This window comes from Pan paniscus, chromosome 6, assembly GCF_029289425.2.
Source record: "Pan paniscus chromosome 6, NHGRI_mPanPan1-v2.0_pri, whole genome shotgun sequence".
Lineage (NCBI taxonomy): Eukaryota > Metazoa > Chordata > Mammalia > Primates > Hominidae > Pan > Pan paniscus.
In genome coordinates, this window is record NC_073255.2 from 35,457,323 (window position 1) to 35,483,164 (window position 25,842).

At 52.3% G+C, this 25,842-nt stretch overlaps 1 protein-coding gene across 6 annotated transcripts in view; it reads right to left on the minus strand.

The window, feature by feature from the left end:
- Positions 1-1,419: 1,419 nt before the first annotated feature.
- Positions 1,420-25,842, minus strand: part of CRHR2 (corticotropin releasing hormone receptor 2) — a 53,126-nt gene continuing 28,703 nt past the window's right edge. For 4 of the 6 annotated variants that reach the window (XM_003833383.4, XM_003833381.5, XM_034963876.3 and 1 more), the window contains 10 exons: positions 21,694-21,779; positions 20,003-20,112; positions 19,543-19,660; positions 17,168-17,321; positions 16,630-16,690; positions 15,043-15,115; positions 10,405-10,490; positions 10,057-10,192; positions 9,516-9,557; positions 1,420-8,071 (listed from right to left, as the gene is read on the minus strand). In XM_003833383.4, the coding sequence (XP_003833431.1) occupies positions 7,931-8,071; positions 9,516-9,557; positions 10,057-10,192; positions 10,405-10,490; positions 15,043-15,115; positions 16,630-16,690; positions 17,168-17,321; positions 19,543-19,660; positions 20,003-20,112; positions 21,694-21,779 (1,007 nt within the window). In that variant the 3' untranslated portion in view covers positions 1,420-7,930. Of the gene's footprint in view, positions 9,284-9,515; positions 9,558-10,056; positions 10,193-10,404; positions 10,491-15,042; positions 15,116-16,629; positions 16,691-17,167; positions 17,322-19,542; positions 19,661-20,002; positions 20,113-21,693; positions 21,780-25,842 lie in introns of all 6 variants that reach the window. The other 2 variants (XM_008958893.4, XM_034963877.2) reach the window with 2 other exon arrangements.

The window sequence follows — 25,842 nt, forward strand, 5'->3', positions numbered from 1 at the left end:
CTCTTGAGTACTAAACACTTTAAACGTATTTTACTTTTTTATTTTGTTTAATTTTTGGTCTCCACATTAGAATGTAAGTTCCACGAGGACAAGGATTTGGGTCTGTTTTGTTCTTGGCTGTATCCTCATTGCCTAGGGAAGTGCCTAGCACTTAGTAAGTCCTCAGTAAATATATGAATGACTTAATGAACGAATGAATCTTTCCCTGCAGGGCAGCTCTACATTCTGTATTTTGGTATAAAAATTGGCTTAGTTAGAAATGGCTACTCACACACAACTCACCCCTTGGCTCAAGCCCCACGTCTGTACTCTGCAAAAGGCCTGCAGCCACTGAATGGTTGGGCACGAAGGCAGGTTTCCAAACTTGATAGAGTGGTGCCCTTTTTGAAGGAAACAAGACATCAAAAGCCTCTGTAGTACACTAGGAGTCCCCATGTTGAGAAACTTTAGCTAATGTTGTGTATTTACCCTAAGACCATCTTCCATTTGACACCAAAAAAGAGGTAACTGGTAAGCATTTTTAAAGATTATCACTAAATAAAAGTAAATTTAAAAATCTTTATAACACTGGTGGACTCTGAGAAGAGGTTCCATGCAGAGAAACTATAAGACTTCAAGGTCTTTTAGGGACAAGAGTTCCTGAGCTGGTCAAGGCACCCTGAAAGGAACAGTATCACTGGGTAACTGGTATTGGCATTTCGGGGTTGGACCAGATGTGGCCCTGCCTTCGAGCCCTTTACGACCTGACGGTGAGGCCTAACCTCACATACAGTGAGGATGGCCATGGAGGAGGCTTGGCCCTGGGCCTAGAAAGGTGACGTCGCCTCGTGCAGCGGTGAGGTGGGTCCTGTGGGACACACGGCGAGCGCAGGGCCTCGTAAGCACTCCTGCAGCCTGTTCACATGTGGGTCCGTGCCTCCCAAGATGTGTTTCAGGGCCTGGGGTGGGGCATCTAAAACACAGCCAGGCCTAAGCACCACCAACTTAGGGAATTCTTGCTAGCTAAATTAGAGTGTTTTAATTTTATCTTGATGTTAGGGGTTTATAAACTTGGGTCTGTAGTTCCTTCAAGGATTTCTGTGGAGGTGTCATGCTCTATTTATACCCAACTGTGTTTTTCTAGGGGAATGGATCTATCCCATCTCCAAGGGGTCAGCTGCCCAAATGAAGTCCAGGTCTGATTGCAGGTCATGGGGGCCTCTTTCCAGATTGAGCTCCTTTATGGGGAACCCCACCAGCATTGGCACCTCATTTCTTCAGATGCAAAGACCTTCACATTCAAGTCTGCAATGAAGGGGGAGGGGGGTGGCCCAGAATCTTTCAAGCTGAAGGATGAGATGGATCTGGAGACACCAGGCTGAGGTGTTAATTTGCTTAGGAATTGGGGGCCTCCATAGAGCACACGTGGAAAGTCCCTGAGTGGCCAGAGGGAGTACGGATTCCCTTGTAATTGCAGGTACAGCATTTGGGCCGAGCAGGAAGCACAGGGAAAAGAGGTGGCTGCATGATCGCTCATGGGCCCCCCACTGGCCTTCCCCAAAGAACACCAGACTGGAACTGGGGTTGAAGGAAGAAATGACGAGTCTTAGAATTTCTCCACCTTCCTGGGTGGAAGGGCCTCTGTGGGGATTCGTGATGCTGGATTGTTTATCATGGTTGGGCCTTAGAGAGCTAGAGGGGGCCTTACTTGGCACTCTATAGAGCTAATTAAGAAGCACAATTAATTACTTCGTCATATTCACAGCAGAAGCTGAAGGACAGTTTTTTTCTGGAACTGGAATCATAAACTCCTACTTGCCCCTGCTCAATCACTTGTCCACCAAGCAGACACTGAGATGGAACTCAGGACATCACCTCAGAAAATCCTTTCTACTCAGGTTCTCCTTCCAAAGTGCGGTAGCTAACATTCAGAATTTCCTATGGATCTGGCTTTCATCATTCATTTATCCAAGTAGCGTCTGTGGCCCCTGCTGTGTATGCAGACAAATATGGGGTTTAAGTAGGGTGATCATATAATTCATTGTTCAGACCAGGATTCGTGAGAGTGAAAGGTATGCTATTAATTACATGAGGTCACAGGAATCATCCTGGCCTAACGGGGGCAAACCATGTCTCATCCCAGCTTAGAGAACTGCTGAAGGGCAGCCTGCGTCCAATGCCAGTGGGAAGTCGAGAGCCATTGAGGCCTGGGGCCCCTTGGGGTGAGGTTAATCTGGAGACAGCTGCAGGAGAGTCTGCAGGGTGTGATAGAGGCCCTCCAGCTCCCATCTGCTGTCACTCATGTGAAGTAGAGAAGAGGTGATGCCCTCTGTCTGGGACTGGCCTCTGGGCTCTGGTAAGGGTAGGGTATGGAGCCACAGACAGATTTCTCCCGCTGTGCAAAGCCAATAGATCTCTGGGACTTCTTTGTGCCTTTGGTCATTCTTGTGGGTTAACCAGCTCTGGGTGGGACAAATAGGAAAGGCTGGTTTATTTAATGAATGTTTCTCGGGTTTCTCCTGAGTGCAGAACTCTTGCTGTGGGCCTAAGAAACAGCACATGCCCCCTGGAATGACCAGCCCAGCAGTGGAGTCTGTGGAGACTGCTGAAGGAGCCCCTAGAGGGGACATTTCTGACTAATGCATAGGTTTTGCCGGGTGATGGTTCTGTGATGAGGGAGGCCTGCTGCAGCGCTGTGTGGGAGGGCCCCGAGGCCTAAACAAACAAATACCTCAGAGGAAAATCTGGCAGAAACTCAGTCAACACAGGGCAGTGATGCCCTCTGCCCATTCCTCCTGCTAATTAACATGTCTAAGTGGCACAGCCCCCTCAGGAAAATTAACGGCACCTTCGAGGCAGAGCCTGGAAGCCATCCTGGGCATATTGATGAGTAGATTCACATGTTTTCTTTCTTTCTTTTTTTTTTTGAGACGGAACCTCACCCTGTCACCTAGGCTGGAGTGCAGTGGTGTGATCTCAGCTCACTGCAACCTCTGCTTCCCGGGTTCAAGCGATTCTCTTGCCTTAGCCTCCCAAATACCTGAGATTATAGACACGTGCCACCATACCTGGCTAATTTTTGTATTTTTAGTAGATATGGGGGGGGTTTCACCATGTTGACCAGGCTGGTCTCGAACTCCTGACCTCAGGTGATCTGCCCACCATGGCCTCCCAAAGTGCTGGGATTACAGGCATGAGCCACCACTCCTGGCGTCGCTGTTGCTTTCTACAGCACGTGTGTGTGTTGGAAAGAAGAGACAAGGGATGTGTCTTTTTTTGCTGGCCCACACCCCAGCTGTCAGAATCACCCGGGGGCTTGTGAAGCGTGTGGATTCCTAGACCCCACCAAGTATGACTTCTGAAGCCTGCTGTGCAACATGCCACCCGGTTGCTTCCAGGTGTGCTCTCAGAACAGTGGGCCGGGCTCCCTGGCTGAAGGGGTCCCCCCGCTTCAAGCCCCTCCTATGCTCTCGGCCACCCCAGCCACTGGTTCCACCTGAGGCACAGCTGTTTACCACCAAACCCTCCCCGACCCTGGCTGAAATGTCACTCTAGGGAAGAACTCCCATTGGGCCTCCCAGCCCTAGGCCTGCCTCCATGACCCATGACGTGTGCAGGGGATACTTTGTTCTCCTGAGCGTGCCATTTTCTAGTCCCTTCACCTGTCCCTCATAGGACAGCTCCCTTCCCGTCCAGCTGCGTCAGCACACGTCCCCTACCTGCCCAGGGCTTCTGAAGATGCTGGGGAAAGCACAAGCGGCACAGTTGGGCCTCTTTCCCTATTCTGTTTTTGGGGCATCTGGAGATCCGGGCCTGCATGGGGGTGAAGGGGAAAGAAGTGGGGAGGGCAGCTGAGGTCCTTGTGCCTAGAAGCCAGCTGGCTTGGGGCCACTGTGGGCATGGACTAGGAGATGGACAGGGCAGGGGGCTGGGGACAGGCGCAGGCTACAGGAGCCGATGTGTCTTTTGCCTGCCTTTTCCTTGTGCTGTTCTCAACCAGATTATGAGTTTCTTGAAACAGGAAACTTGTCTTTCTGTTACTTCCATATCTGGCACACCCTGGTGTTCTGTGAATGGGAAATGATGGAGGAAGGTGCGTGCGCCTCCCTCTCTGGGTCTGTGCGTGTGTTCCTACAAGTCTCTCTGTGTCCCTGCCCTTGTGTCATTTCCATCTGGGCCTCCCTCTCTGTGGCCGTGGGAATGTCGGCCTCCATCTCTAGGGAAGTCTATATGCTGAAGGGACTTTCTGCGAGTGCCATCCCTCACAGGTCTTGAGGCTTCAGGCCCTTGGGTAGCACCTCCACCATGGGCACTCCCAGCAGGGGACCGGGAGAGAAATGCCATCCCTGCCATTCACCTCCTGCCCCACAGATGTTCCACCACCCGCCACTCCTGCCGCCGTGTGTCATTTACCAGCTTGTACCCCAGCAGGTACTTTCTAGCCGCACTTTGATGATGACCCAGGGACTTGGAGCTGTGCTGGGGTCAGGGCTCTGCCTGTTACTCTTTCTTGGAGTGGGGCCAAGAGGCTGGTGTGAGGACCTGCGGCTGGTTCAGGTCTTCCCCAGTTGTGTAAATCAGGGTGGGTGAAAGGGTTAAACAGGGACCCTAAGGGCCTCCAGGATCTGGGTGCTGGAACTTGCCTGCTACGGAGAAGGAGAGTCTGCTAATGAGGCCACTTTCCAGGAAGGCCAGCTCCACGAGGTGCTGCCAGCGCCGAAGCAGATGCTAATGAGGACTGGCTTGGCTTGAGGAACAGGTGCCTAACGAGCTTAACAAGTGGGGACCCAGAGAGATGGCCTAATGGCTCTGGTGGCATTTTAAGGGCAGAGCTCAGTGGGAGCCATAACCAGGAGACCGAGTAATGAGGGATTCAGGGCTGGGGTGGGATCAAGGAGGAGCCTCCTCTGAACTGGAGAGAGAGCATATCGAAGTGCCTGCTGAACAAAGGTTAGCAACTTTGATGCTCTTCTTGGTGTTGGCCTTGGCAGGCCTGGCCTCCCAGCAGGGATCACAGGCCCTTGGTCCCTCCAGGGAGCAAAGGACAGTTGGCGTAATGAGCCGGGAGCTGCATTAAGAAGCAGTGATGAATGCCTGGGACTTGGTGCCAGGCTCTGCAGCGTCTGCTCCGATAAGCACTTGTTCACAGCCTCATCTGGCCACAGAAATCTCCAAGTGGCCTCTTGGGTGCCAAACCATTTGCGGCTCCTTGTTCTACAAGAGCCCTGATGATGCTAATGGATGCGGCCATCATGCTGCCACTGGGTATGCAGTAAGACTTTCTAAGATACCCTGAGTTCTGAGTTCTGTCACTTGAGAAAATAAAATCAGGGTGCCCCAACCTCCCTGCCCTCTTGACAAGAGAAGCAGGGCTCACACTTAACCTGCAGTGCATTCCCACACAGCTGGTGTTGAAAAATGGAATGAGCTGATGACATGGGCACCCAAAGCCTACTGCAAGTCAGATAACGTTCAGTTCATCTTTTTCAGCCAAATTGAAAGGACACTTAATTAAACAGCCAGCTGATAGGTCATTTTTGGTGACAGATCACTATGCAGTTTTGACTGTACATCTCAGCAGGAGTATAGAGAATTGACTATCTGGAGTGCCAGATCATCTACTGAATTGAAAAGGCTTCTCAGCACACCCCACTATAAACAAGAAAACATTAAAAAAGAAAAGAATTGATGCTGAGTCCTGATTTATTCTAGCAATAAATATTCACCTGTAGATTCATGAGCCATTAACTTCCTATCCATTTCATTAAGCTGTGTTTTCAATACATTTTCCTTTTTAGGTTTAACTAGTTACTTATAAAAACTTTAGGTATCTATGTTGTTTTAATCAGTGGCTTACTGTATTTTGTATCAAAAAATAATTGTAATAATTCAACCCAGAAGATTATTTTAAAATCCCTTGAAACTTTGGTCATAGAAAATGAAATATTTTAATTTTCATTCATACATATATTGTGTGGCAGAGAAGTATGACAAAGTGAGCAATAAAACACTTTCAGCCATAAAAGGAATGCATTAGTATAAAATTCTATAGGGCAATGGAATGAAGCTACACATTAAAGAGGAAGGAAACAATGTAACATTTCCCACAATTAAAGCGGAGCTGGCCAGCCTGAGCAACATGACCAGACCCTGTCTCTACAAAAAAATACAAAAATTAGCCCAGCATGGTGGTGCGTGCCTGTAGTCCCAGCTATTCGGGAGGCTGGGTTGGGAAGATCACCTGAGCCCGGGAAGTGGAGGTTGCAGTAAACTGAGATCTTGCCACTGCACCCTAGCCTGGGTGACAGAGTGAGACCCTGTCTCAAAAAAAAAAAAAAAAAAAAAAAAAGAAGAAGAAGGAGAGCTGGGTCAGGTGTTTTTAAAATAGATGAGGGTGGGTGTTAAATCACCATGGTGATCAGAATTCATTTGATGTATTTTAAATTGTTGCAGCAGTTTTATTTAAAAATGTAAATATTTACAAAATGGCAGAAATCACACTTTTGAAGGATTTAAAACTTAAGTAAAAAATACTACATGTCAACTTAAAAATGTGCAAGACGGGATACATGATTTTTCAAAACTTATTTTTGTAGGGGGTACCTAGAGCATTGGTTCCTTTTGGAAGCAATGGCCTGATGCCTCTCTCTCCCTGACTCCTGCGGCTCCGCTGGAGGGACACAGGGACGGAAGCCAAGCCTGGAAGCTGCCCTGGTGGTCAACTGAGGGGCCATGTCTACCCTGCCCACCAGATTCCAGAGCCTTGGCCTTTGGGACAGGCCCTGGCTTGCTGGATGAGCTGCACACCTCCTCCAGGCTGAATCAAACTGCCCTTGGTTGAGGGCTGGGGCCAGGTATTAGCCTGGTTGGAGTGATAAGGGACAGACCCACCTGCAGGTGCTTTGACCATAAAGACTCCAAACCTACCAGAGGTCAGAGAGAGAGAGAACTGGCCCGAGGCCAGGGCCCGAGTCCACTAAGGAAGATGGATGTGGCCCCTCAGACCCAGCCACGATCCTTGGCCCACACCACTCTTTGGGTGCCTGGGTGACTTGACCTGCGGGGAGGCCACTTCCAAGAGGCATGGTTTATTTCACAGAGAGCAGAGATGTTTCTGAAGGGGAGACTGGAGGGCAAAGGGCAATGGGGTATGAGTTTCAATCACCGAAGACATGGTTGGTTTCTGCTATTCCCATCCCACGCCTCCCTCCTCCATGCCTCTGCTCCTCATTTTGCCCCGCACGATGCAACTGGTTGACCTAAGGATGTGGCTGCCCTGATGGCATCTTCCTCGATTCCCTAATCTGTGGACTAGGCAGAGAAGGGGTCTCCCAAGAGAGGAAGCCAGGCCTGGAAGCCCGCATCCTTCATGGAGCCCCCAAGGCGGGAGGATGGCTGGGGAGGGGACAGAGGAACAAGGGTGGGGTACAAGTGAGCCTCTCTAGGTGACAGCCCCTGGGATAAGGCAGCCAAACTGATCCTTTGCTGGCATACCCCACCCAACTGCAGGGGCACCACTGAGTGTGGAGGCCAAGGGCCAGTGCAGGGCCACACCATCGCCTGGCTGCTGGCTCCATGAGTAGGGCAGGGGAGCCCTGTGTCTGCTACTATAAATAGCTGTGTGTGTTGGACAGGCCCTTCTCTGCTCTGGGCCCAGTAAGGCCCTAGCCAGAGAGGCTGGGATGGGCAAATGCCTGCAGACATCTGACTGGCTCTTCTCAGGGGGTCCTGTGAATTCCCTCTGCTCCCTCTTGCGCTGAGCCTGGTGGCCCCCACTCATCCCTGTCCCTTGCAGTCCCCCTTGGCTGCCGCATCCCCTCTTTCCTGCCAGGCTGGAGAGCTGGTCTCTCCCCTCCCATCTCCTGCCCCACAAGAGCCTGCCCAGCACAGAGAACCCAGAGGAAGAAGGTGGAGGAGGACAGGGGAGCTGTGTAGGTGGGCGACCGAGGGGTCACACAGCGGCCGTCTGCTTGATGCTGTGGAAGCTGATCCGCGTGGGTGATGTAGGGATGGACATGGCCCGGGCCACGGGGACTCGAAGGGAGTGATGGTCCTGCCAGCGGTGCCACCTCTTCCTCACGGCTGAGCGCACCTGTGGGGAAGGCAGAGGCTCAGCTGGCTCCCAGGGACCAACCCTGGGCTTCTGGGACCGTCCCCTCCTCTGCTCTCTGCTCTCATGGGTCGACTGCCACCTCATGACAAGGAACTGTCTGCTTCCAAAACCGAGGTCCTTCCCTGATGCTGTTGCCTCTCTCCAGGGGCCCCTTCCTTATCCTTCTCCTGGAGAAGCTTGACTCCACACCTCCTTTACTCCACACTGTCCTCCCAGATCATCCAGTTTCCTCTGGACACACTGCCTTCCCTTCCCTGACTCACTCTGCCACCTCAAAATTAGCATCTTGGGACCAGAGAGCGCAGCTTGGAGACTTGGCCCCCTCAGCCTTCTTGGGCCCCTGCTCCTTGCAGGGCGTTGGTGGTGTGCGCCCAGCTCACTCACCTGGTGCGCCTCCTCCTCCCTCCTGAAGACCGTCCCCTCTGCGCCCCTCCACCTTCTCTACCTCCTGCTAGACTCCCCTGCCTGACTAACCATGGCATTTACTGCCTGAAAGGGAAGGCTCTCTGTCCTGGTCATTTCTAAAGTTGGCTGTACCCGGTGCCATTTAAGCTTAATTTGTTTGGTAATTGAAGAATTTTTTTGGAAATTGGATGGTGTCTCTCACATCCTAGCTTGCACAAGGTTCGAACAGAATAAATGCTCCATAAACATCCCTTGTTTGTTTGCCTTACTGGCCCCCTCTCTTCTTCTCATCCAGCCCACACGACCCATCTCTGCTGATGGACTTTGCAAGTGGAATGTGCTATCATCCACAGAGACACAGGCCTGCATAGACACCTTGCCAGTGCCCTGTGCAGAGACAGGCAAGTGTATTCCTCTGGAGTGTTCGGAAGCTCCCAGGCCCTAGGGACTGTGTCTGCTCTTTGCTCCGTGTCCTCATCCACCCCCGCCCAGGTACGAGTGCGCTTCTTCCCTGCGTCAGCTGCACTGGGGCTCTGGGCCTCATGGTTGGCTTGCACATGCCAAGCTTCACGGCTGCCTGACTCCCCAGAGCCTGCTCTTGGTGTGTGGGCTTTTCTGTGGCAGGTAGCGGGGGAATGTGCTGGTCTCTCTTCTGCTCCCTGAGTCCATACAGACCTGATTGCTTGGCACACATCTCTTTCTGGAAGCTTCCTTCTGTCACCACCTCTGCTCTGGCTTCTCTCTTCCATGAGGCCCTGCGGCCTCGGCTTCCTTGCTCACCCAGCTCTCTGAGTGCACGTGTGGGGTGCTGGCATGTTATTTCGGGGCTGCATAGTTGACCTTCTAAACTGGCTCCAGCCCCTGTGAGAAGGATTCCTGTTCCCCTAAGGCCGGGTGGTATCTCAAGGCTTCCTCTCCCTGGCACTCCAGCAAGGCCGGGCAGCACCAATGGAGCTGCCCTGGAGTGGGGTCTGAGGACCTGGATATCCCAGGCCACCCCGAGGGCCCAGCTTCATACCTCTCCATTGAAGAAGCAGTAGAAGACAGACACGAAGAAACCCTGGAAAGGAGGGAAAGGAGGGAGTGGTCAGTGACCTGCCTGCGGAGCTGTTCTGCCTGGTGGGGTGGCATTGGGGACAAGATGGTGGGGGGGGGACAATTTGACCCAGGAACCCCTGGAGTCAGAGCTGGGTGGGGTCCTAGCCTCAGGGTGCAGATATTCCACGGTCCACTCTGAGTGAGCAGTGGTCACAGGCCTGGAGCCAGGCAGACTCCGGTCTCCTCAATATTGTGTGACCTGTCCCAGGGCATTTGGTTGGGCTGCCTGCATCCCCAGAACAGGTGCTGGGACAGTAGGTGCGGGCTGGTAGGATGAAGACCCAGGCTGGGATGGGAATAACCGGACAGGCTCAGGCTGAGCATGTACGGGCTTCTAACTCTGTGGATGTAACTGAGCCATGGGTGTGCCAGTCCCACGGGACCCCCTTAGTGAGGGCATGGCTGCCAGAGCAGCCTCAGGAAAGCTCACTGTGGGGCCCCCATCTGGTCACAGGCCCCACCTGGAACGACTGCAGGAAGGAGTTGAAATAGATGAACACGATCTGTGACAGGTCGTCCTCCCCGGGATTGATGAAGAAGAGCATGTAGGTGATGCCCAGGAGGGGCAGGAGCACCAGGGTGGCCTTCACTGCCTTCCTGGGGGCGAGAGGTGGACACAGGTCTGAGCCCATGCAGCAGGCAGGGCCTCACCCAGTGGGACGGCAGGAGACAGTGGTGGTGTTTCTTCCGGGAGCTTGAGCGAGCTCCCTGGGTGAGGCCTGGGGCAGAGGGCTCTGCCAGGAAGCAGGGGCATGGCCCGATGACCTCCTCCTGTCCCCATTGTGGGGTCAAGGGACCCCCTCACATACCTGTACTGGATTGTCTCGGATGTGGTGGACGCGCGTAACTTTGTCATTAGGATCCTGACGATGTTGAACAGAAATACGAAATTGATCTGGAGGGAGGGCGGGCATGGGAAAGAGGGAAAAGGAAGGAGCACGTGTTTGAGATGAGCCGAGAGGCAGCCCCCTTCCCCGCAGACCCCTGGAAACCGATGTCCCACGCACACACCTATCCTACCTGTCCCCCTAGCACCTGCCAGCATCCCAAGGCCTGTGCTCCTCCCTCACCAGGATGGGGAGATAGCCCCATTTTCCAGGGCCTGTGTCTCCAGCCCAGGACTGAGGAGGAAAGGCGGCAGCCTCTGTGGGTCGTGACCGAGAGCACGGGGCATGCTCTCTGAGGCTGAGAAAGCCCCCAACCCTCTCCCCCGCATAGGGACCCTACGGGAGCCCCCTTCCCCTCTCTGCCACGGGGTCCCTACTTGTCGACTGCGGGGCTCTCTGAGTCCCTTGCACTGTCACTGGCTCTAGGTCGGCCTGAGGTCCTTCTGACTGAGGACAGCACTGCCATAGTGGGGCGGACAAGGCCAGATGGAGGGATTAAGAACTCAGTTGCCGAATGAGTGATTAATCTGCCAGCATCCCGCCCCTGTGCCCAGGAACTCCATAGCCTTCATAGGCACCCTAGACAGGGAAGATGGATGGGCTGTGGGGCTGGCTCTGAGGCCCCAGGAAGGGCCTCATTTATCTTCATTCTGAGTTTTCCCTCAGCACCAGAGCCTCCCCACCCAGCCCCTGGCCCTGGAACTGGCCTGTGTGGCTCCCCAGCTGCTCCCTGCTGGGTGTGGGTCCCCATGGGCCTGCGAGTGTCTGTTCATCTGTATTGGCTGTGACTATGACTGTGTTGTCCCCTGGGAGCTGCAGTGTGGGTCTGTGGGTCTATCCTTTAAGCACTTGTGCAAGTGTGTTTGCCTCACAGAGCGTGTGCATGCGTGAGTGTGGATCTGGGGCCCGGGCACATCTGCGTTTCTCTTCACCTGCCTCCGAGCATAGGCAGGCAGGCAGGCAAGAGAGTGTGTGTCGGCCTGACACAGTGGGGCTGTTTCCTGACAAAGTGCTCGTGGGCCAGAGGGAGACACATGTTAGCCCAGGGGTGTCTGCTGGCTCGTGTGCACACACCCACCCACTCACACACACACACACACACACACACACCTCTGACGCTCTGTCAAGAAAATCCATTGCTTCTTAAGCTTGGGCTGGGCCCTTCTAACCCTCCCAAGTTCTGAATCCTGGCTGGGAGAGGAGGGACACAGGATACAGACAGATATCCTGAGACTGTCAACCTGTAGCCTCTGGATGCTGCCCACAAGCTTTCGGGTAGACCTAGGGGCAGGGAGAGCTCACACCCCACCTCAGCCACTGCCTACTGCTCTCTTACCACATAGTGGTATGGCCTGGGGGTCCCAGGGAGGGCTGGGGATGGAAAGCCTTCAGCGGGGCTGCCATGACCTGATACCCCCAGCTTTCTCCTAGGGCTCACCTAATTTCCAGCTCCTGGGTCTCTGGCATATTCCCCTGGATCATGGGAGACAAGTCACCTTAACATATAAGCGAATCCTAATTTTCTCATACAAGTAATACAAAGTATTTGACCTTTTCTGATTCTTCTTGACTTCCCTGAGAGTAGAAACTGTTGGAATCAAAATATATTCTCATTTCTTGCACATTTTCTTGAATTCAATATTAATCTTCCAACATCCGTCAACCCACTAATCAATTCAATTATCCACCCACTTTTATTCATCCATCCATCTATCCACTTACCTACGAACCAGTTCATTCAATTACCCACCTACTTTTATCCATCCGTCCATCCATCCATCCATCCATCCATCCTTCCTTCCTTCCATCCATCCATCCATCTACCCAACAACCAATTCATTCAATTATCCACCTACTCTTTTATCTATCCATCCACGTACCCATCCATCTACCCATCCATCTACCTACCCAATAACCAATCCATTCAGTTATCCACCTACTCTTTTATCTGCCCATCCACTGGCCCATCCATCCATCCATTCATCTACCTAGCAACCAAGGCCTTGTCTCCATCCTTACACTTGGCAGGCATTTAGTTATGTGGCCCCACTCATCTCAGCTTGGGTCTATGTAACCTGAAAATCCTTCTTTCCTTTGAGCCTGTTTCCCAGCCTCCCTCTTCACACCACCACAGGTACCTTCCTCTCTCTCCAGGGAGCCTTCTGGTCACCCTGCCCACACTGAGCTCTCCGGCTTTCCATTCTTGGACTCTACCTCCCCGCTAAAAACACACTCCAGTTCTTTAGTAAGAACTGTCTATTGTACCCTGTGCTCGTTCAGCCTGTTTCTGGTTTTATTTAACTGTTCATTCATTCAATGAATCAATGGACCATGTGTCAGGCTCTGAGCCAGGCATCAGCGATGGCGAAGTGGACAGGCAGTCACAGCCCCTGCTTGCAGAGGGCTTGTGGCCTAGCTGGGGGCCTGGAGGGGTTGGGGGTGGGGGAGATGACATCTTTCCTAAGGTGTCAAAAAGACCTGGAGAAATGGCAGATGGGCTAAGAACCGAAGATGAGGCCCCCCTCCCAAATGAACTGAAGCACCAAGTCCTAGTCTCATGGCTCAAATTTTGACTGTTCCAATTTGCAGTTGTGTGGCCTTGGGTAAGTTGCTTAACCTCATGAGCTCCTGCTTCCTTGTCTGCCCCCGAGGGGGCTAATCACAGAGCTTGCCTTGAAGATCAGCACAGGCTGAAATAGTCACAGAGAGCACTAAGACCTGTGTCTGGCCTAGTGACTGCCAATCCTTTCCCATGACACCAACAATGACAACACCAGCAAGAAGTCAGGCTTCCTGCAAATTCAACCACCTGATTCACTTCTCAGAACCAGAAATAAGTGAGTGTCTCTTAGCAGCAGAAATGCAGCTGTGAGCTGCTGGGGAGTGTAGGGATGGCAGGAACACCAAACACGTGTCCAACCTCGAGGACAACAGGCAGATGGTGGGGACAAAGCAGGAGACCTGCCTTTGAGCCTCTGCTCTGCTAGCTATTAGTGGTGACCTTGGGCAAGCCACTTCATCTCTCTCGGCTTCTTCCTCTGTAAAATGGAGAGCAGAACCCTACTTCTTTTAGGACTTGAGCATGCAAGGGTTGGAAATGATGTAGATAGAGCTTCTGGAAGGGCTCAGCTTGGAATGTGGAAGCCCCTGTTGGTGCAAAGAGCTGGGCCCAAAGGAAAGAAGGAAAGGGCTCGTGAGCACAGACGCAGGGGTGGAGCCAGAGAAGGGGTCTGGAAGAGGAAGCACGGAGCTGGGTCTTGACACTGAGCTCTTGCATTCCTCGCCTCCCTTTCTCTTGGCATTTCCTCACCACCCGTCCAACATCTTTACAGTTGGGGCTTACTCTTTGCCACCACTGGTCCCCCATCCAGGCCAGCCTTCCTTGGCTCAGTTCCAGGCTCATCAAAAGCCTTATTCCTCCAGGATGGCCCTCGGCAGCTGGTTGGGAGGGAAAGGATCTCATGGGGTTTCCGTACACACTGAGGGGTGAGTGACTCACTGCAGCTGGGAGTCCAAGGACAATCCTACTAGCTGCTGACAAAACCTGGCTTCTGCCTCTGAAGCGAACCAAGCCCTGACGGTGGAATTTCCAGCAGTGGGTGAAAAACCTTCCTAGTCGTCATCAGTTCACATATATCAAGGACACTCCAAAGATGGAGGTCAAATGAAACCCGAAGTCACAGAAAAAGGAGAGTAAGAAAATGAAAGAGATAAATAATAATTGTCTCCAAGGTAGACAAAAGAAAGCCCCACCAGGCACCTTCTGTGTGTAGGAGGAGATGGCACTCTCGCTGAGTCTCCCAGAAGGAACTGTGGCCCTTTAAGGAAGCTGGTACATACAGGAGCCTGAAATTACTGAGCCTGAAATAAGTCTTACGTAAATGCCAATTTCTTATGGGGCTTTTTTGTATGTCTTTCTTTCTTTATCTCTCTCTCTTTTTTTTAAAGGTATGATATATAATGGGTTCCTTTTGCAGAATGCAGCCTCTACTTGAACTCTCTCTTAATTAAAGCTCATTGTGGATTAAAGATGTGTGGCAATTATACCTTAGATGCAAATACATTTGGCAAAGGGCGGGGAGCTGGACAAGGAACAATGGCTCATTATGCTTCATCCCGGTATTCACCGCTTCAGGCTGGGGGTGGTGGGCTGGACCTGGAGAGGGTCACTGGGGGCTGAGGGGAACGTAGGTCTGGAATGAACAGAGGCCCGTACACTCTTCTCTTGTCACCAGCTGCCTGCTCACCTGGCTTTCTCAGCATTGTACAGTGTCAGACCGGGAGGGCACAGGAAGTCTACCCATCAGATCCTTTCTCCTCCCAGAGAAAGAGCCCTGAGGTCACCAGAGTGGTGCAGGGCTGCGCCAGGGCATCGAGCGTGAGGAAGGGAAGGCCAGGTGGTGCTGGGGCACAGGGTGGCATGGACAGGGTACGGGTGTGGCATATAGAGTGTGTGCGCAGGGCTGCCCATGCCACATCTTTCCCAGAGTCTCTGCCTGGGTGGACCCTCTTCTGTCCTCTTGGCACCCAGCCCCATCCCAGCCACCGCTGAGGGCTTACCAGGAGCACGAGAATGATGGGGCCTTGGTAGATGTAGTCCACCAGGTCGCCAGGCTCCTTGCCAAACCAGCACCTGCGAAGATGGGGTGGCTGTAGGGGGCCTCCTGAGCTGGAACTGGGGGACCTCCCCAGACTTGGGCCCAGGGTCCTCCAGCTTTACCCTTCCTGAGACCCAATCTCCAGGACTGCCCCTTCCCAGAAAGCCTTGGTGGAAATACCATCTCCACTGACCACCCTTACCCACCAGGCTGTCTTTTGCTCTACATGGTAGGTCTGATCTCCCCAGCCTGACTGAGGACAGGCCATGGGTCTCTTTCTCCTCCTCTTTCGCCTGCCCCATTGCAGACTGCTAGGCATAGGACTGGGCATGCAGGAGGCACAGGAATAAAGGGAGAGCTGGGTTCCCCCTTGCTGGCCCAGGGCCATTGCCTTAGGCCACCTGTTCCCATATTGCTTGAAACCCGCTGTTCTGTGTGCCAGGCACTCACTCGGCCTCACAAAGCAGCAGATGTGGAAGTGGAGCCTTCCTACCTCCAGCCTGGGATTTTGCGTCTTTGAGCCAATGCTTGTGCACCCAGTGAGGGGAGCTGCTGCCTGGCTGGCCTCACTGGCTGCCAGAGGCTTAATTCATTCTCTGGGGATGCTGGTCAGGGGAAATGCTTTAGGGTCTGGGTCGGCCAGCAACTACTGGACCACAGGGAGGGGCCATCAACTTTGGGGAACTCATTCCTCTGAAATCTTGGAGGTCATCCAGTGCAGACCTGCCTCAGATAGGATTCTCCCTGTCTCCCAGGGTTTCTGGTCTCTGCTTGGACCCCTCCTTTGACAGGAAGCTCACCACCTACCAAGGCAGCCCTCTTCTTCTTGGGCAGCTTTTACTCTTACAAGCTCTTCCTAATGTTGAGCTCCTGGAACTCTACTCCATTCTTGCCCCCACTCTGAGAACAGATCCCCTCTGCTCTCTCCAGGCTCTGAGACAGACCCCTTGGAGATTTGCATACAGGCTAATGTTCCCTGGTCCCCACTGCTGTCAGCTGGTGACACCTGACTTTCTGGCTGCTCCTTGGGTGACCCATGGCCAGGGTTGCTGTCATTTGGGCTGTGGCTCAGCATATCAAAGCCTCTGGCATAGGGAGAACCTCAGGATGGGACACTGCACCCAGGCAGAGACTGAGACTTCAGAAAAAAAAAACAAGCTCTGTTAAATGCTCATGGACTCTTTAAATGCTCATGGACAGCTCTGGATGTCATGTGCGGCCTTGGCCCCTTCCACATACCCCGGGCCAGAGCTGCCACATCCAAGTCTGAGGAGGCCTTACAAAGACCAAAGGGGTCATGCGTTGGGTCGGGGGGCACTTCAAGGAACCACAATTCCTAACTTAATTCAGCAAAGTTCCTTGAGCCCTACCACGTGAGTACCTCTGAGTGCAGGACTATTTTTTTCAATTTAAGGACAACAGGAACGTGGATCTGTCTAGGTGTGGCTACAATTCCTGCTCCACGGCTTGGCCAGAGCCCAAGGCTGACCTGTCTTAACACCCCCATTCCCTTCCCCATGACCCCCCCATGGCTGGCCCATCCACTTACTGTTCATTCTCATAGTAGAGCTTGCCGATGGCCCAGGCGACGATGATGGGGAAGGGGATGCCTGAAAGAAGGACAGACTTGGGCTGCAGGGGACAGATGGACAAGGACTTTCTTGTAGGACATACTGTGGGGTACCACAACAGTGCTAGGATCATGTTTTTACTCTTCCAACAGCAGGCCACCCATAACCCCAGGGGTGCCCTGTCCCTCGACCCCTGGCCCATGCCCCTGCCCCTCTCTCCAAGCAGGGCTGCGTGATTTTGTGATAGAGAAGTAGAGCCAGCCAGTTTCTGAGCCAGAGACAAAGGCCTTTGGACAGGTCCTTCCTGGCAGGGGGAGAAGAGCTATTTGAGGAATATCCTTTGGAGGGATCCTTTGCTTGTTCCTCACCAGCATGGAGGGAAGTAGCTGCATCCACCAGACTGCGCTGAGGGTGGAGGGCAGGGCCAGGCTCTGGTCCTTGGACCCAAGACGAAGGGAAATGGCCTGGTAAGAAGTCCTCCCCCCAACTAGGCCCTGCTGCCCCTGGGACCCTCACACCATCCGATGAAGAGGAAGAGGCACTTGCGCAGGCGCTCAGTGGAGTAGGTCATGACGATGGCCGTGTGCAGGTAGCAGCCTTCCACAAACATCCAGAAGAAGTTGGTCACCACGAAGTAGTTGAAGATGGTGGTGATGCAGCGGCACCAGACCTGTGTGCAGGGCAGAGAGGCTGTCAGGAGGCAGCTTGCGGCCCAGGTAGGACATACCCATCCCCAGGCAGGGCAACAAGACACAGGGCTTCCCAAAGGGGGTTCGTGGACATGCCATCAAATACCAGCGAACCTCACTCTGAAAAGCTTCATCCTTCTCCAGTGCTCTTTCACATTTCCAGATTAAGTTAAGGTGCCATTCTCCACTGGGGCCAGTGTGTTTTTTTAACTTCTCTCTAACTCTTTCTAATTTTTCATTCTAGTAAAGAGAGCGAGAGTCTGGCTCTGAGCTTTCTGTAGGCAGAGGCTGGAATTCAACCATCTTGTTGTGCTTTCATTTTAGTTTTTTTGAGTCATTTTCAATCCATAGCAAGTCAGACCTGCTTCCTTTTGGGAATGGGATATGGAATTTCATTTAGAAAAAAATGAAAAAATAAAAGTGAGTAAAGTGAGTCAAGGGTGTATGAAGTGGGGCTGCGGCCAGGGAGGGGATTCTCCAAAGACTCTGGGTTTGGGAACTTCTGGACTTGGCACAATCATTACTAGCCCTGGAGGGAGACTTGCAAAGTACACGGCCCCCGGCAAGTCACTGCACCTCTCTGAACCTCAAAAAGTAACCCTGCCTTCCAGGGTGGTTGAAGGAGACAGAGGATGGCAAAGACAGGCATGAGGGTAGCTGTGTTGTGGCTGTGGTTGTGCCTGCTGTGGTTCTGTGCCTTCCCAGCAGAGGGGAATGTGTCCCTGTCCCTCTGAGCAAGGCTACCCTTCCCCAAGCACTAAGGCTACCTTCCCAAAGGAGGCAGGGAGGGGAAGACCCTGCCCCTTTAGAGCCACGCAGTGGGCCACGGCAGGGCCAGGGTCTAGGCATTGGGCTTCCAGGCCAGAGCTCCTCTCAACAGACCCCACCTGGTCATCTTCCCCACAGGCTCATCCCCAGGGCACCCTGAGAGCCAAGGCTGGGACATGGGGAATGACGGAGCCAGCTCAAGGTCCAGGGAGCTGTGTGTCAGGGGCTCTGCTTCTGCACACAGCCCATCCTCTCTGTCTGGCTCTGACAGCCCCAGTTCTCAGATAACCCTCCTGTGCTGAGCTGTTGGCTGCTTCTGGGCTTCCCTGCACAGTCCCTGTGGCTGTCTGTCTCCTTTTTTCTGAGAAAGTCCTGCTGAGGTGGGAAGCTACCGAGCCCCTCCTCCCAACCCTACTTTTCATCCATGGTTGATGATGTTCTATTAGCACAAGCCCATGCTGGGGCTAGAAGGCACCCTCGACTCGAGTGAACCTGTTTGATTCTGAGGCAGTGTTCTATGTGGGACCATGTTAAGGATCACACCAGGCTGGTGTCTGCTCAGGCACGGGCCACCCAAAGGAAATGTACTGAGAAGTCTCTGTCGGTGTGCCACAGGGCTCTGTGATGGCCCAAGACTAGTCTACAGTTTTACAATAGCTTGGACACAGTACACAGCAATGGACAGAAATCCAGAGCGGACATTTAGCATGTGGGATAGCCCCTTATGTAGAGGTATCATCACTGCATGTGACCTTGGCGAGTCACTTAACCTCTGTGAGTCTCAGTTTCCATGTCTATGTAATGGGGAAAATGATCCCTGCTGGTCTCATTAGGATTAAGTGAGAGAAAGCTCAACAGAGGTTAGTTCTAGCTTCCTTTTCTCAAAGGGGTCTTTGAGGGCACCTGAATCCACAAGATGAGGAGTGGACTAGGATAAATGTGTCTAGAGTCAGCTCTGTGAAGCTCCCAGCCTGGCAGCTTCCTGCTCCTCCCAGCCCAGCTCTGTTGGGACAATGGCTAGGGTGGAGGTGAGCTCAGGTCTGGTTTTGCACCTCAGCCACAGCCCAGATGACAGCATTCTGGCCATGGGTCAGCCAAGGAGCAGCCAGAAAGTCAGGTGTCACCAGCTGAGAATAGCAGGGACTGGTGAACATCAGTATCTGTGTGCAAATCTCCAAGGGGTCTGTCTCAGAGCCTGGAGACAGCAGAGGGGATCTGTTCTCAGAGTGGGGGCAGGAATGGGGTGGAGTTGCAGAAGCTCAACATTAGGAAGAGCTTGTAAGAGTAAAAGCTGCTCAAGAAGAAGAGGGCTGCTTTAGTAGGTAGTGAGCTTCCTGTCAAAGGAGGGGTCCAAGCAGAGACCAGACAGACAGATGGGTGCCCCCGGAGCCCAGAGTCCCCCAGGTCTAGCCCCGAGTCTCCCTGAGCAATGACCTCATTGCTCTCGTGCACTTCATGGTCAACGAGCTGCAGCAGGAACCACATGACATTTCGCAGGATAAAGGTGGTGATGAGGTTCCAGTGAATCACATTCCGCAGACAGCGGATGCTCCTGTGGGAGGTGCAGGTCAGGGGTCAGCCAGGTTCAGGGGTCAACTGGGACTGGGTTCCCCCTGAGGCCAGGTAGAGACTCAGCCTGGGATGAGGGCAGGGCTGCACTAGGAGCCACTTCCCACCCATGGTGGCCACAGTTGGGCCTCTGAGTCCAGCTCCCACTCGGCACCCCACATGCCTGCTGGTGATTCATGCCCTGGCACCCCACCCAAACCCCACTTTCTCCACGGGCCCTTTTATCTGCTGGGCCCCAGAATGGAGGTGAGAATGTCTGGGAGAGGTGAAGGGGGTGCTGTAGGAGGAGGGATGAGGAGAAAGCAAGGCGGAAGGGCAGACTCACCGCAGGGCCAGGAAAAGCAGGAAGGCGGCCACCAGGGCTGCCACAGATACGCAGTGGCCCAGGTAGTTGACGACAAGGGCGACGCGGTAGTGCAGGTCATACTTCCTCTGCTGGACAGACAGACATGGGCAGGGCAGATGGAGGCATGGGCACTTGGGGGTGGGGCTGGGTATTCCAGCCATGGCCACCTCTGTGTCCTGACCTTGGGGGCAGAAGTGCTCCAGGTGTCATTGCCGTGCCTGGCTCTTAGGGTTCGTTCCTGTTGGCCCTGGGTGGCTCTTATTGTTATAAATGGCTGTGGTCAGGCCTTCCAACATGCATTTATTTTTATTTTTTTAGAGATGGGGTATCACTCTGTTGCCCAGGCTGGGGTCCTGTGGCTAGTCACAGGCGTGATCACAGTGCACCGCAGCCTTGATCTGCAGGCCTGAAGCAATCCTCCCACCTCAGCCTCTGAAGTAGCTGGGACTACAGACATGTGCCACAGTGCCTGGCACCAACATGCATTTTTGGGGGCACATTTTGAGAGGTATGGGTACAGATTCTTTTTAAAAATTCTAGGCTCTAGAATGCTTCTCCTGAGTTTAGTCTCAGCCCGGATCCCAGCTGGCTGAGTGACTGAGGGTGAGTCGATTTTTATCTCTGGACCTCAGTTTTGATGTCTATACAATGGGGCCAACCTGCCACCTACCTCAGAAGCAATGGCCTATGGGAGGTCTGGGGTGGGGTGCATTGAGATTAGTCTGCCCTGGAGACCACACGAGGGGGTGCACTGTCTATAGAGAATTTAGAAGTTCTATTCAAACTGAATAAAAGTCAGTTGACTTTTAATTATCACCAAGTGTTGGCAATTTGAAACAAAGTTAGTGATGAAATACTCCTTCCTGCCAGGGAGAGCCACCCCTCCACCCTACCCAACCCCTGTGTTGATTCTCCACTGCTGGAGGGGCAGAGAGAGTGGAGGTGAGGATCAAGGGCTGGAGGCCCCCCTGCCCATTGAGTGGCCTCCCTGCAGAATGACTCACATTTTGCAGAATCACTTTCTCAGGGTGGGTGAATGTTTTTCCCTCTCAATTTGGACTTCATTTGGGGCAAAGTCCCAGCCCCACTGAGGACTGTGCTGGGTAATGAGGAGGGGATGGAGCTGAGATGTATCCTTTCAAGTCAGGAATGAGGCGTAGCCTCAAGGAGAGGAGTTCGGTGCCTCAGCAGCACCGAATTGAATTCCAGAGCGACAGCTGGAGCAGGGCTCCACAGAGGCAGAGCAGGACCCAGCTTCTCATGGGGACAGCCCTTGGGGGGCTGCATTTGTTTCCATGTGGAGTCACAGAATCAGAATGCCAGATGGGGAAACTGAGGCCCAGAGGGAGAGGAAGGTGTGCAGTCACACAACCCCTAAGATGTTAGGAGCATTGATTACACGGTTATTCCCTTTTTGTGTCACATGCCACCTTGGCTTTGTCCTCTAGCAGCCCAAGCTCTCTTGAAGGTAGGACTCCATGTCCCCCTTCTCTACTCCCCTACAGTGTCACTGAGCACAGGGCAGGACACTGGGGGCAGGGGTAGGAGGTACAGAAGGGAGTCACTGGGTGACAAAAGGACTGGTCTGCCCCCCTTGGGATCTTCTCTGCTCAACCTGAGTCCAAATACCTGTGTGAGGCCTGGGGTCACAGCAGGTGAGGGCCACTCACCTTGTCATCCAAAATGGGCTCACACTGTGAGTAGTTGATCTTTGAGGCCCACGTCCCATTCTCCAAGCATTCTCGATAGGCATTCCCTACAAAAAATGCCAACTGCCAAGAGTCAGGTCACTCCCCTCCTCAGGAACCCTCCCTGGCTCCCTGGTGCCCACAGGATAAGGTGTACACACCTCAGCTCTCCTAGGGCAGCAAATACAATGTGCATCTGAAAGTTTACACGTAAGTCACTTATGTGAAAATAGCACAAAAGGCTCATCTTACAAAATAGCTAAAGGCATGCTAAAACCCATTTTAGACACAATCTTTGACTAGCATTTTGTACACTTTCATTTTGTTCATTTGCTTCAAAACTGAATCCAACTGTGAGGAGTGGGTTGTGCCTGAAGATTCACTGCTTTCAGCATGCCACATAATTTACATCCTTGTCTCAATTGTTTTATATTTATGAGATCCATACTTCACCAATATCAGCACTTCCATTTTAATAATAGCTACCATTTATATAGCATATGTTTCCCATGTACCACTTCCTCTTCTAACTGCTATGGATACACATGTCAATTCAATCTCCACAACCATCCCATGAAGTAGGCATTAATATGAACCCATTTCAAAGAGGAGGAAACTGAGGCATAAAGAGATTAAGCTACTGGCCAAGGATACAAAGATGACAAGAGGATTCAAACCCAGAAGTTCTGGCTTCGGGTCTTCTGTTCTTAACCTTTAGGCCATATCAAGTAGTGGCAAACAGGAATGAGTGAATGCTGGGGACTCAGGGCTGGGCCACTGCCCTTGGGCTGCTGCTGCCTGGGAGGCTACCACGAGATGTTTCTAAATGTTCAAGAACCAGCCTCTGTATTTAAGTTGGAACATGATTTAAGTGTGAAAAGACGTTTCAAGCAGCAATGTCCTGTGCACAAAAGTGCAGGTTTTGTCAAGGGGGAAGGTAGGAAAGTTGAAAAATGCTCACATTTGCCTTTCTCTCTATCTCAGCTCCAACTGTCAAGGTCTGTCTCCTAAGCCACCCCCCCCCCATACACCAGCTCCAATCAGGAGGAAGCCCTCCAACCTGAGAAGGCCTGGAGCTCTCGAAGCCTGCCTCTGCTTGGCCTTCATCACTAGTGTGTTTCTGACCTACCGGGTGGGTTACAAATGCTGAATGTTCCATTGTTTGGGGGTGATTTGTACCAGGGTTCAGCTCTCTGACTAATGGGCAGTTGTCTGTGAATTTTTCTTTCTAGCATATGTTAGATGTACAATGTAAAGCTAATTAAAATAAATAGCTTGCAGAGCACAGAGTTGCAGAGCTGGAGGGGGAACCTTAGGTTGTTTTTGGAAGCAGTGTGTTCTGAAATAATTAAGTTACTTAAAAACCCACTTCCATTGAGCCCGATGAGTTGGAAGCAATGGAATTGGGAAGGAGCACTTGCCGAAGAGCAAAATCAATGGGGAAGATTCTATTAGCTTAATTGTTTTTTAGTTTGGTGCCTGGAGCTCATCCATTCTTCAAACCCAGGGACGTGACTGGCCTATTCCTTCCTCCTGGGCCAAGGCCCATCCCTGGCAGGGCCCTGCCCTCCCCCTGCCAAGTGAGTCAGGGAATGCCCTGGTCTGATGCTGATTCGGACTCTCAGGAAGAGGAAGCCTGCTCCCCACCCCTAGCCATGGTGCCCAGCTCTCCAGGTGGGCTCTAATTTGATACCTAGCACTATCTTTCCTTACCAACATTTGTGTTCATGAAAGAGAGAGGCTACCTCAACTTGTGAGGGTCAGTGATGGTGATGTCACTGAACTAAAAAAGCAAAAGTATGTAAGGAGGGTAAGTTCTTTTGTGAAATGAACAGTCCCTCCCTGATGGGGGTTTACAGTGCCTCTGAACAGTCTATGTGAGGTGAGGCAGACCAGGATCCTGCCTGTGCTTCAAAGGGCAGAAAAATTTATCTTCTATATGTTCATAGATGTTATCCAGCTTTCCTGAAGCTCAGTGCTAGGCCCCTTCCTTCAGGAAGACCTCCTTGATTGCTTCCACTCTATAGCTCTCTCTCTCCTGAGCACCTCCAGTCCTGACAGCCTGAGCCCCACACTCCAGCCCTTGCCCCATGACCAGCCCGGAGCTGTCTAAGTGAGTGAGTCTGGTCACTCTGATCAGTGTGGGGGCTCCCTGAGGACAGGGCCTTGGAACACTTGTTTCCCGAATATGATATCTCATGGTGGCACTGATCATGGGGTGGGCTTTCAGGTGGGAGGGGGTCAGGATAGAAATGCTGCAAATCAGAGACCTTTCCTCTCCCTCACACCAATGCCCATGGGGTCCCAAGTTCCATGGATTCTGTCTCCTCCTTTTCTTTTTCCAGAGTCAACTCCCCTCCTGCCCATCCCTCCATCTGCTCTCTAGTCTTCTTGCCTGGACTGCTACAACAGCCTCCTCTCCTCTTGCCTCCCTGCTTCTTTTCTTGCCACCTTGACCATGTTGATTTCTGCTTAAAGCCATCAGTGGCTCTTTATTGCGCTCAAGAATAAAGTTCAATTTCTTAGCATGATAGTCAAGGCCCTTGACACCCAGGTCCCAGCCTAACTGTCCTGACCCATCTCCAGCATTCTACATGGCCACTGGCATTGGCACAAATAGGTTTGGCATATACCCTCTTTATGTGGATCCACCACTTAAAGCACCTCCTCCTTCTTACCCACTGCTCACGGATGAACTCCTACCCATCTTTAACCCCACACTCAAATGCCACCTCCTGCATGAAGCCATCCCCAACACTCTTAGGTCTGAAGCAGTCCTTTCTTTGTTTCCTCCTCTATCCCTTCCCTTCTCTTGTAACATAGTTTTTCCACTTTATTGCCCTTGAACCACAATAACACATACATTTTATGTTATAATCCAGTATACACACACACACACACAAACACAGAATCCAGCTGTACTATTTTCCTTTCCAGCCTATTCTAATGTCTTCTATTCATTTCACACACACTGATCATGACCCACTAAATTGACTCCACAGTCCACTCTTGTGTCACAATCCATAGTTTGAAAAATACAAATTCTGTTTTAGTGCATTTGCCATAATTCACTATGAACTTCATCTCTTTGGACCTAATCCTTCTTTTCTTTGCTACTGGACTTGAGCTCCTTGGGGATAGACAAGTAAGTAGAAGCCATATTGGAGCCACCAGATCTCCCTCAGGAGAGAGCCATTGAGGAAATGTCGGCTGAACAGAATTGACTCAGACCTGCTGACCCCTGGGAAAGCAGGTGGGATACAGAAGTGGGAGGGGACTTCCCTCTCTGGCAGCCCAGCCCTGCCTGCAGATGAGCTTCTGGTTACAGACACTGGGTATCAAAGGACTGGAGGACAGATGTGCCCCACTCTTCAGGGGAGCTGTCTGCTGTGGCCAATGAGGGCACTGGGCCCTCAGGCACAGCCTCTGACAGGAGGGAGTAAGACAGAAAGAATCCCATCCACCCCGTGGGAAACGTAGACGGATGGGCACACACTCTGAGGGCTGATGGCAAGGCTAGAATTGTGGGGCTGGATGCAGAGAGGTGGGTGCCCATTACCGTAGCAACACAGCCGCCCCTGCTGAGGATCAGTGCTGATGATGTGGAGTGTGGGCTTCCAGGGGCATTAGGGTCTGAATGATGCAGGCAGGGTCTTCTCTTGCAGGACTCTGTAGTCTGGGAGGCCTGGTTTCCATGCCCAGAGTGGCCCAGGCCTGCCAAAAACCCCCATTACAATGGGCTCTCCCCGTTTCAGATGCTGACACTTTACAAAGAGTTTCTGGTTCAGGCAGTTACCTGGGGTGGTCCTGAAGCCTGGCTGGGACATGAGACCCTATATTCTAGCTGTAGTTTTGTCTCTGGATAGCTAGGTGACCATGACTAAGCCCCTTCCCTCTTGGTCTCAGTTTTGCCTCTTAGAAAAATTACAGTAAATTGATTCTCTATGATGTTATTGGCATCTCAGGTGGATCAATTATATGTTATGTGAGACTCCCCAGTCTACTAAATGCCAGTGATCACCCTCAAGCTATTGTGACAACTCCAAGCATCCTGACATCAACATCAAATGGTTGGCACTTCTATCTCTGATACCTTCTGGAAAGACACAGACCATAGGAGACAGGTACCAT